This window comes from Sander vitreus, chromosome 11 (genome assembly GCF_031162955.1).
Source record: "Sander vitreus isolate 19-12246 chromosome 11, sanVit1, whole genome shotgun sequence".
In the NCBI taxonomy this organism is placed as follows: Eukaryota; Metazoa; Chordata; class Actinopteri; order Perciformes; family Percidae; genus Sander; species Sander vitreus.
In genome coordinates, this window is record NC_135865.1 from 31,851,362 (window position 1) to 31,863,296 (window position 11,935).

Below are 11,935 nucleotides of genomic sequence, written 5' to 3' on the forward strand. Positions count from 1 at the left end.
TTTAGGTGTTTATTTTTCCTACACTTTGTCTATTTGTGTCTGTAGATTTCTCCTTAATTCACCAAAAGTTACCATTACATGTACATAAAGCCTGTAAAAGAAAATAAGGAAATCAGAGAATGAAAAAAGCTAAATTAAAGGCAAGAAATGGAACCATAAAACACAGAGACAATATGGAATAAAACCATACTAAACACTGAATATTCACGGATGCTTTTTTAAAAAATAAAAGTATATGTTAAAGGTGCAGTAGATAAGACTTATAAAACTACCTTTCTGTCATATTTGCTGAAACTGACCCGATGTTCCAGTAGAACTACATGAAGCAGGTCATTAAAATAAATCCAGCTCCTCTGGCTTCACCTACAGCCTGTTCAGATGCACCAATCAGGGCCGGGGGGGGTGTCTAACTGCGTGTCAATCACTGCTCATGCACACACATTCATTCTCCCTTGTGGGGGGAGGGGCTTAGGAGACAGTTTTGGGCTTTAGCAGAAAGGGGGGAGGGACTGAGATGTTGTCGATGTTCAAATTCTTTGGCTAAGTCCTGGATCTTCACAGTCCTACCTACAGCACCTTTAAGAAGAGGTTTTAAACACATTGCAGACGTAGCGGCGCTCCATCCATCGGCCATTTTATGACTTGAACATCAGCAGAAACATTTTAAAGAGTAATGTGTTAAAAGCTTTTGGTGTCCTTTATAATTCAAACCAATTGAAGCCAATTTCAACTTGTAAATAAAGTTGAGTTTGCACCTGCACACACAGTTCACCTGTTTCTATCAAAGTATCTCTGTGACTATATTTAGGATATGATGCGAACATGGGAACATGGAACGTCCAAATACCAGATCACACACCAGGGTTCAGCGTAAAGTTTTTGTTTTTCCACTTGTCCAGTTGGGCAAGTGAAGAGAAACGTGTAATAATAAGTGTAATAAACATAAGAAAAACATTTTTAAAAACCTCAAAAGCGTCTAAAAACACCAGAGAAATCATAAGATGTTGAAGAAACTTCAAAAAGCGTCAAATGTTTAAAAAATGTAGGGAAAAAAATCTAAAGCGGCAAAAGCATAAAAACTCAGTTCTTGATTGGCCAATGGCATAAAATCATTCCACAAACATTCTCCAACGGGGCAAGAGAACGATGCTAGATAGATAGATAGATAGATAGATAGATAGATAGATAGATAGATAGATAGATCCTTTATTCATCCCAAGGGAAATTTGAGGCATCCAGTAGCTTAGACAACCATAACACAAAAAAACACATATACACACATATATCTCACATACTTAAAAAACACTCACAGAAATGTAAAGAGTTAACAATTTGTGAAGTGATTACAAAGGTCTGATATGGACTGACCATGTGATGCAATGACCATGATAGGGTACTATGGTAGAGTGTGTGCAGTGGTGGTAGTGCAAAAGTGAACAGCGCAGGGATTGAACAGTCGATGATGTCATTTATGATACGATGATGCCCCAACGGGAAACTGGGTTGTTATATTTACTTGCTCGACGCGGCGTTTTACTATCCCCGGGCCATCGGTCAACCCTTAATGTTGAACCCTGCACACTATGATCTCAGTGTGTTCGTGAAGATACTTGATGAGAGCTGAAAGAGGCAGCTGGAGAGACTAACAGCAGCAACAAGAGTCTGAAAGCTGCGTTGAGCGAAAGTGAAATATGACTCAAGTTTTAAAAGTCTGCAGGCAGCCACAGCCATGAGGTAAGTATATCTGTACTGTTTGTCAAGTGTCAACACAATCTCACTCCCAACTCGTCAAATACTGACACCTGGTCAGCAGCTCTCAGCGTCAGATATTGACACACAAAGCGCTCTTTAGCGTCTGTATGGGACGCCCAGGATGGGTCTGTATAGGACCACTGTTAGATGACATAGTATGAAGAGCGATAACGGTAGTGAGTAGTATGAAGGAGGCAGGTTGGGGTGGTGGATGGGTCAAACAGCACAGGACTTCCACCCAGGAGATCGGGGTTTGTGTCCCGTTGTCCTGCGTGTCACTTAAATGTACATTTTATAACACCACCTACGATCTTTACCTAACCATCACTAAGTGGTCTTACCCTTCATGTTGAATAGTGACTCCAAGGATCCCAACCCAGAGTTAAAAGCGTCAAACAGTGACACCAATGGTCCCGACCCAAAGCATCAAAGAGTGACACCAATGGTCCCGAACCAAAGCGTCAAAAAATGACTCCAATGGTCCCGACCCGAAGCGTCAAAAAATGACTCCAATGGTCCCGACCCAAAGTGTCAAAAAGTGACACCAATGGTCCGGACCTAAAGCGTCAAAAAATGACTCCAATGGTCCCGACCCAGAGCGTCAAAAAATGACTCCAATGGTCCCATCCCAAAGCTTCAAAAATCTAAAAGAACTGACTCCAAGGTTCCCGACCCAGGATTTAAAAGCGTCAACGAGTGACACCAATGGTCCCGACCCAATGCGTCAAAGAAAACTGACACCAATGGTCCTGACCTAAAGTGTCAAAAAGTGACTCCAAGGGATCCGACCCAGAGCTTCAAAAGCATCAAAAAGCTAGTTGGTATATGACGAGTTGGGGGTGAGAATGTGTTGCAAGTGTTGATCGGAGAAAGTCCAGAGTTCAATCAGCAGACAGATGATTTGGGAAGTTGAAATGATGTCACTGCTGGAAATGTTAAAGCAAAGAAAATGTCAAAGAAATACTTTGAAAGGCAGCATTTAATCTCTGAATGTATTGCTTTAATAAAGTTATGCTCTGATCTATTCTCATAGTAATTGTTAAAGCACATACATTGCTTCCATTACATCTTACACTTACATCAAACATGTAATACAACCATGACATCGTACTGTGTTGAGTCTAAAGATGGGCGTCCATTCTGGATAAATGTTGCCTTTGTAAGTCGTGAAGGAAGTGACGCTGCAGGTGATGTAAGTACAGAGCAGCGCCAGGAGAGAGCCTTGCTCATTATGTGATCACATCTGTCACCTTAATGTGCGATCAATACAACTCATCTGTTCATTTCTGTTTTATAAGTGAGGACGAATGCTGTTTGTTATTTACACTGCTTATCTTCTGAAATGACTAATATTCTGTTGGTTTTAATCCATTTTCCTCCTTAAAGGGTAACTTCGTTTTTTTATCAACCTGGACCCTATTTTCCCATGTTTCTGTGTCAAAGTGACTGATGGGAAAAACTATTTTTGAAATTGGTCCAGTATTAAGCAAGAAGAAACAAGCTGCAATGTAACGTTGCAATTGCACACCTTCAATTTTCTTCCAGATTATTATTCTAAGTGTGTGACAACATTATGGAGAGGATCCCTACAGAGATAGACCTTTTAGTTAAAGAGGAAGATCCTTTTTTAACATAAAGACATCCCTGAAATCACCAAACCCACCAGACTCCATGTAAATAATCAGTACTTTTATCATCGCAACACACTTCATTCGAAGTGGACAGAAACTAAATAAAACTATCAAAAGCCGTCTTGGTTCATCTTTCCACTGTTCCAACAATCACCACTCTGGTTTGGTTGAAATAAACCCTTAATTCACCCATTTACATGTGGAGATATGCTGGCTCTATACATGCTAAAAGTCCTGATTATTTACATGGAGTCTGGTGGAGATATGCTGGCTCTATACACGCTAAAAGTCCTGATTATTTACATGGAGTCTGGTGTAGTTTGGTGATGGTGATTTCGGGGCTGTTTCATGTTAAACTAAAAGGATCTTCCTCTTTAACTAAAAGGTCTATCTCTGTAGGGATCCTTTCATAATGTTGTCAGCCACTTAGAATAATAATCTGAGTTTGTCAGCGGAAAAAACTGAACTTTTAGTGGACGCTGACTGATGCTGAACATTTGTCCTGTAGGGTTACACTGCAGCCCGGTTCACCGCTGTCGGTTACAGCGTTCCAGCTCAATACTGGACCAATTTCAAAGATTTCTGTTGTCTGTCACTTAGACACAAACGCATTGGAAAATAGAGTCCATGTTGAAAAAAAACAACGAAATTACCCTTTAAAATAACAGAAAGGTCCAGTGTGGTCAGTGTGTGTCTACGGTCTCTCCTCTGCCTGCTGTATGAGCCTCAGTCAGTGCTGCAACGCTAGATAAATGGCTTGTTTTGTCTTGCTCCTCCTCCTCTTCCCTCCTCCTCCTCCCTCCTCCCTGTTCACCCCCAAAGTCGAGCAGATCACCGCCGTTTTCACCGCCGCCACCAGGCAAAAGGCATGGGACCATTTCTCAAAAGCACAGCGCAAGAACATAGACATTTGGCGCAAGCAGTGTGAGGTTGGTATACCTTTTTGTGTCATCTCCTCCCTCCCACGCCCACTGCTTTCTTCTCTGCTGACATTTCTGAATCCCACAGGAGCGAGCTGACAGACAGCGCTGTACAACTGCTGTCCTGTTGTTGTGTCACTGGATGTGTTCAGAGAGACAGACACACAGACAGTCTGTCTGTCTCTTTTCTGTCTCAGACAGACAGAAAGACTGACAGACAGAGACACAGAAAGACTGACTGACAGACAGACAGACAATCAGACAGACAGACTGACTGACACACACCGGCCTCTGATCGTCTCCTCCTCCCTGCAGCCTAGATCTAAAGCAAAGATCTGACGCCTCCTCCTCGAAAGTGTGAGAGGCGCTCGCTGCTATAGCAACAGTGATTTCCAGGGTTAAGTCTCTGATCAATTATTCATCCAGAGTCAAATCTAGATAACACAAATATGAACATGAGGATGTTGTGTTTCCAGCCTGCAGCAACAGCAGCTTGTTGCTCTGCAGGGAGTTCTGTGTTGTCGATCAGTGTTTGTGGAACTTTAAAATGCAGAAATAAAACATGTTTGTGAAGAAATAATGTAGAATATATTATGTTGTATCATGTTTAAATATAGAAATATTGTTAGAAATAATGTGGTCTTTATTAGACAGAAAACTAGTTATCTAGTTAGCTAAAGGTATACCCTAATTACATTACACACCATACTTCTATATTATGCTGTAATTAGAAACTGCATGTATTGCCGTGTTAAACCCCAAATATACTGTTGTAACAAATTACACTCTAATTAGAAACCAATGTATCGGACAGTTTTGGTCTAATTTCACACAAAATATGTCTTTTTACGTCTTATTAGTGTACTGTAAAATGAAGTAAAATACTTTTATATTATCTCCTTTTTATGTACAGTATGTATATATTACAACCAACCCGTTCTCACTCCCAACACAAGCCCTTTAGTGTCATGTTTGCACATTTAGAGTGACTGTTGGTGGAATTTTATGCCTTTGCCCAGATGAATTATGTTTTCGGGTTGTCCATATGTCCCATTCTCGTGAGCGTGAGATCTCAGGAATCTCCTCACATTTAGCACAAACATAACACAAAATTCTTGTTTGGCCATAGCAAGACTACCTATGCTAATTATGCATATATTAATATTTTACACAAATGACTAACAGGATAAAATTAAAGTTATGGCATTTTATATCCGAAACGTATTACTTACTTACTCTGTGTTTGCATTGGACCATAGTCCCCTGATGATAAGGTTATGTAAATGTGTGTGTCGTCTGCATAATGTGGCAACTTATTTTGTTGTTGTGCATAATCTGAGCCAGTGGAAGCATGTAGATGTCTAACAGAAGAGGCCCCAGAATGGAGCCCTGGGGAACTCCGCATTTCATATTTGTCTGCTCAGATGTGTATTTACCTATAGGCACACACTGAAGTAAGTAAAGTTTATTTGTATAGCACCTTTCACAGATAGAAATTGCAAAGTGCTTCACAATAAACTGTAATACAATACTACAAATTAAAATACAAGAACATTTAAATACAAATAGAAAACAAAACAAACAACCATAAAACCCCCTCGACTAACTTAAATAGTCTAGAAGACTCTTTAATTGCTTTTTAAAAGATTCGACAGAATTCACACAACGTAGACGTAACGCAACGTACTGTAACGCTTTGGCTACATTGAACGCGTAACGTATGCGGACCGTTAGCGGAGCGTATGTGCAGCGGAATGTATCCTTTAACCGGCTACACCTGCAGCGCCATGCGGCGAAGGATTGTGTGAGTCACAGGCGAGACGAAGAGCTTTTGTTTTGGGATTGTTGTTGTTTCTTCAGTTTTTTAAGCCAGCACAGCGCTGTGAAACGTCAATCTACTGTCAGCTGTTATCAGAGGACGCAGCGGACAGGAAGTCAGAAATAAAAACAGTAACTCTAAAAACCAAACTGCCAATACATCCTTAAGTCGTTTCCTGTATATCGGTAGTTTCATTTAAAAGACAGATAGACACTTTATGATCCATTTCTGTATAAAAGGGCCGCACACACCTACTTTTACACTTGTATAGCGGATCTCCGCTGCACATACGCACCTCTTACGCGCTGCTCTCGTGGCCGGTGTCGCAGTTTCATTGATTATAGTGAAAGCCTATTTTTGGAACATCCACTTGGCATACGTTTCACGTGCAATGTTGCCGGCCCGTTAAAGTAAGATTCAAACCAGTTTAGTACTGTGCCAGAAAGTCCAACCCAGCTTTCCAATCAGTCAAGAATAGGGTTGGGTATCGTTTGGGTTTTTTCCGATATCGGTGTCTAAATGGTGCCTGAACCGATACTTTAAAAAATAGGGTAATAGGGAATAGGGTATTTTACAATAACTTGAATGCACCACAAGGCTTATTAGTTTCAAGTGAACACACCGTCTGTGTTGTTTTTCCGACAAAGGCAGCTGCAGACTGCTTAACGTCCCGCTGTTGGAATCCTCTACAGTGAAATACAGTCACACTTTACACAGTTTAGCTGTCAGCATTTTAACCGTGTTTAATCCAGCTGCTAGCTAACGGTAGGCTAACGTTACCTGCTGTCAAGTGAAGTCTTAATTAGCGTCATGTGCAGCGATGCTTCTGTTGCCTCTAACGTCTGTTTCAGAGCATCAGAGAGCAGCGCAAAAGTCATTTAATTGGCACCAAAATGAGGCACCGAAATCTGCATTGCAATTCGGTCCGGTAGATACCGGTCGTTTAGGCACTGGTGCCATATCAGCACCAGGTTTCAGTACCCAACCCTAGTAAAAAAATATCTTACATAGTTCGATGGCCAAGGCCACTTGTTTCGTTTCCGGATAGCAACCTCTACTTCTACTCTGTTTACTGAAGGATTACAGCCATAACTATCCTATAGCGACAACTTCTGACCAAAGTTACACTGTAGCCCAGTTTATTTACTCCAAACCACTTAATGGACATATTTCTTTTGTTACATTTCAAAAGTTTGCTTAAAATTCGCTTGACAATTGAATGGAAACAACGCAACAACTAGTGGGTATTTGTTTTTAGTTCTGCATTTTAAAACTTCTGTAGACTACATGCATCCAATTAAAGGAGAATTCCAGTCGATTTCAACACGTAGCTCTGTTGTTTGTGGTCACGGAGTGCTGTCAGTAGTGAGAAAAACGAAAATAATCGGTGTTGCCTACACCGAGTTATCCTCCTGCTAGAGTTTGCACCCAGGCGGCTGAAACGAGGTAGGTTTTAAACATGCTTTTAGCCTCTTAACATGTTTGAGATGTCATTACAAGTGCCTACCCCATGCATAAAAGTTGTGCTAATATCAGCCAGTGCACATACCTCTGTTTAGTTGCGGTATTCCGGTGAAGTCCACACAAGTCGATTGTCGAACTCATACAATCCAATATTCCAAAACGTATATTTTCCACCAAAAAACGATGGTCACGAATTGCCATGTTTATGTCCATAGTAATGACTATGTAGCAACATAGATAACCTGCCTGGGGGCAAACTGTAGCAGGAGCATAACTTGGTGTAGGCAACACTGATTATTTTCGTTTTTCTTGCTACTGACAGCACTCTGTGATCACAAACAACAGAGCTACGTGTTGAAATCGACCGGAATTCTCCTTTAATTCTGATAAATTATTATTACTGAAGCTTCATCAGAGCCTTCTCAGACCACATTAAAATATTTGGTCCAAAAAGAGGTAAGAGTGAGTGATGAGACAGCCTTCTCTAGCATGCTACAGCCCCTCCTTTCATGGCTAGTATCTGTGGTAAGTCGACATGTACCAGTATCACTATAGCAACAGCACGGGTGTTGCTAACTCTGTGGATGTGAGCCGACAAATGAAGAGATACTGAATAAGATGATGTGATTATTTCAAGGCAAGGCAGCTTTATTTGTACAGGACATTTCAGCAACAAAGCATTTCAAAGTACATTACATGAAATTAATAAGGCAGGTATGAAATTTAGTTATTTAAAGAAAGGCCATGTCAAACAGAAAAGTCGTCAGTCTTGATTTTAAAAAAAGTGAGAGTTGCAGCGGACCTGCAGTTTTCTGGGAGTTTGTTTCGTGTTTTGCACTTTTGAACAGCAAGTCAATAAAAGTGTTTTACGTAACAGACATGTAGTCCAGATAAAGACACATCCTGGTGCTTGGTGTGTGTGTGTGTGTGTGTGTGTGTGTGTGTGTGTGTGTGTGTGTGTGTACGTGTGTGTGTGTGTGTATGTGTGTGTGTTTGTTTGTGTGTCTGTGTGTGTATGTATATGTGTGTGTCTGTCTGTGTGTCTGTGTGTGTATGTGTGTGTGTGTGTGTGTCTGTCTGTTTGTTTGTGTGTGTGTGTTTGTTTGTGTGTCTGTGTGTATGTATATGTGTGTGTCTGTCTGTGTGTGTGTGTTTGTGTGTCTGTGTGTGTGTGTGTGTGTGTGTGTGTGTGTGATGTTTTAGGAGCTGAGGAACGCCCACAGCGAAGAGATCATGGGCATCAGACGCGAGGAGGAGATGGAGATGTCAGATGACGACTCGGATGAAAATCCCTCCAAGAGGATCCGAACTGAGGAAAATGGTACGATACCGAGTATATAGCACGTTAACAAATCACCCGGTTAAACATCAGGTTGGGAAGATACTTTTTCCTTATGGGGAACTCATCAACAAACAGAGTCTAAGTTTTCCTAGCAACAGACATCAAGTCGAGGCTCGGTCCACCATGATCTCCTCCGAAGTGAGCTCCGATCTAAGCTTTCCCTGTGTCTTTATCGTCTCATCACAGGGGGGTGTTTTCTTGTTTCTAGGCAGAAACTGTTCCACAAACACACACGCCACGGTCGGGGCCTCTGTCTGGTGCAACTTCCTCGTCTGTTCACTTAACTTTAACTGTCTTTCCTGTTCTTCTGCTTATCTGTCTGGTACACAATGTACTCTAATGCCATAAAAGGCTTAAACTATTAGGGGTGCACGATTCAGAAAATGTCATGATTTCAAAATATCAATTTGGCTGGCATTGAATTTTGTTCCAATTAACATGAAAATGACTTTTGCAAAGTTTTGAGGAATTCCATTGAGATTTAGGGGTGCCACCTAACACATGAACTTTGGCGAAATTTCAAAAAATTTGCAATTTTTAGTCTAATTGCCAAAAGGTTGACCTGGAAATGTTGAGTACAGTGAACTTTTATACAGTAACATGTTCTATAGGGTTATCAAAGTAAACGTTGTTTGTTTGCCCTTTGGGCAACTTGGGCATTTCTCAGAATTCAACTTTCAAGATTCTCCTTTCATTTGTCCTATAGACAAAATGAATGGAGGTCAATGGAACATGTTCACGTGGCCTTACCCTGACTTTTGTGCAGCAGTGATGGATGTCGGACACACATATACAGTTTAATTTACTTTATTGTTAAACACAAGGGGCGATACTGACACACTTAAAAGAACAAACCCTCTCTAGTGGCTAACTCACTGGCAACTAACAGGGCCTGATGGTAAGAGCTGACATTAACTAAACTGCTCCACTGAGCAACATCACCAGGGAGAAAGAGAGAGGAAATGGAACCTGAACTCTGAACCAAGCCAGTGCGTCTCCCCCCAGATATGTCTCCCCACCCGCTACCCAAGAGTAACCGTCCTATTCAGGGATTGGCTTGCGTCTGCAGCGGCGAAGGTTTGGCTGTTGGTTGCGGTCATGTTCAACTGCCTGCAGCACATTCTGCAGGTGCTGCTCCTTCCTTGCCACTGTGACGAAGTCGGATGTGAGCTTGACGCCACGCTCGGCACAGTCATTGACCACGTTCATTGCACGTACATTAACCTCACTTTTTTTGAATGCAGCATTGGTCGCCCATTCCTTCACATCGAGAGACATAAATTCTGGATCAATGTGCAGCTGGTGCATCCCAAACCAGTGTTCCAGTCTTCTTATGCTTGTGGGATGGGTCGCCCTCAGATGGTGGATAGACTGTTAGTATCCTCCTCTGACTCCTCATCACTCTCCGACTCCAAGCTGGACATTGCCGACATCTCCTCCAGCTCCTTTTCACAGCGGGACTGCCTGGTTGCTGCGGCAGCTTGATGCTCCTCTCGCGGCTTCACCTTGAGCTGCAGCTTTTTGTGCAATACACCAAATGTCGCCACTCTGTCAGTGTTCATGCTGGCCAAGAAAGCTAGGTCTTCTGGGTTATCAATCAGCTTTTCAACATTTGGAGGCCACAGCGGAAATGTGGAATCAAGTCTGCGCTCCATTTTCTCCAATTGTTTCGCTGTAGTCTCCCAGGCGCTTGGCCTGGGAGATTTTCCGCAGCTTGTTGTAAGCATTGACTAAGTCTACCATCTTGTGACACGCACGCTTGTCACTCACCATTGGGATGTTGGCTTTCTTGTAAAATGGCCGCACCTGCTCCAGGACAACCTTGGCTGCCTCGAACTGCGCAACACTCCATTTGCACCAGGTTTCTTGGCAAGCATGCAGCATAAGATCTGACAACTAGTTGGCAGTTTGGCGCCGGTGATGATGCCATCCTCACTGGTGATGCTGGGGCCCAGACCAAAGACCAGGCTGCGACTGCTAGTCTGACAGGGACCAGTTGGTGAGGGCAGCATCTTAGGAGAGCTGGATCCTGGGGTGGGTTGTGTTGTGCAGATAGCTAACTGTGGTTAGCAAACTGTTGCTAGCTAACGTTAGCTAGATGTAATGAGCACCAAATACCTATAAATATGACTTAAATGACTTATGATGAATAAGTATAGAAAGACACAACTACAGATATGATAGTAATATGTAATAATACATACCCAACACAGAAAGATCACCTCAAACAGAAAGATCACCTCAGTTTTCTTGAGCTGTAGTATTGTGTACCTTTTATTTAGTTTTATTTTAATATTTATATATATAAATTATATTTAAAGGCTGAAGTTTAACCTTCTATGCGTCAGAGACATTTCCTTGAACCATTTCCTCAATGACTGCACACAGCTAATATACTACACCACCTCTAGTGCGATTCAACCGAACAAAATGAGGCAGGTGTGAAAGACCCCTTTGGTGTTTGGAAGCGATAGGAACTAACAAAACTAACACACAAACTACCCGATGAATAAAATGAAGACAAATGCGAAAACATTTAAAATACACAAACATTTGAACTGACCCTTTAACATGTGGAGCTGCTGTGCTTCCTGTGTGCAGGAGTGTGCGATCCGACGTCTCTGAGGGAGGAGAACGACTCGCTACGATGGCAGCTGGACGCCTACAGGAACGAGGTGGAGCTCCTGAGGCAGGAGCAGAGCCGGAGCTGCCGGCAGGATGACGATCACACGCTCACACACGCGCACGGCGCTGAGGCTCAGATCCAGCTGCTGCAGCAGAACATGCACAACATGCAGCAGGTAGGTTCCTCTACACACTGCTGGAAAAAGTCGGGCGCGGCTCTGCAACAAACTCTTTGGTGGAACATTTGCATGCATGCATGCATTTGTGTGTGTGTGTGTGTGTCTGTCTGTGTGCGTGTTTGATTGTCTGTGTCTGTTTGTGTGTGTGTGTGTGTGTATCTGTGTCTGTGTCTGTCTGTGTGCGTGTTTGATTGTCTGTGTCT

The 11,935-nt window shown here is 42.3% G+C and overlaps 1 protein-coding gene across 2 annotated transcripts in view; it reads left to right on the forward strand.

Moving 5' to 3' along the window:
• The window catches only part of enox1 (ecto-NOX disulfide-thiol exchanger 1), a 100,571-nt gene that overhangs the window by 72,563 nt on the left and 16,073 nt on the right, over nt 1-11,935 (forward strand). For both annotated transcript variants that reach the window (XM_078262760.1, XM_078262761.1), the window contains 3 exons: nt 4,206-4,312; nt 8,790-8,907; nt 11,530-11,729. In XM_078262760.1, coding sequence (XP_078118886.1) covers nt 4,206-4,312; nt 8,790-8,907; nt 11,530-11,729 — 425 coding nt within the window. The remainder of the gene's footprint in view (nt 1-4,205; nt 4,313-8,789; nt 8,908-11,529; nt 11,730-11,935) is intronic.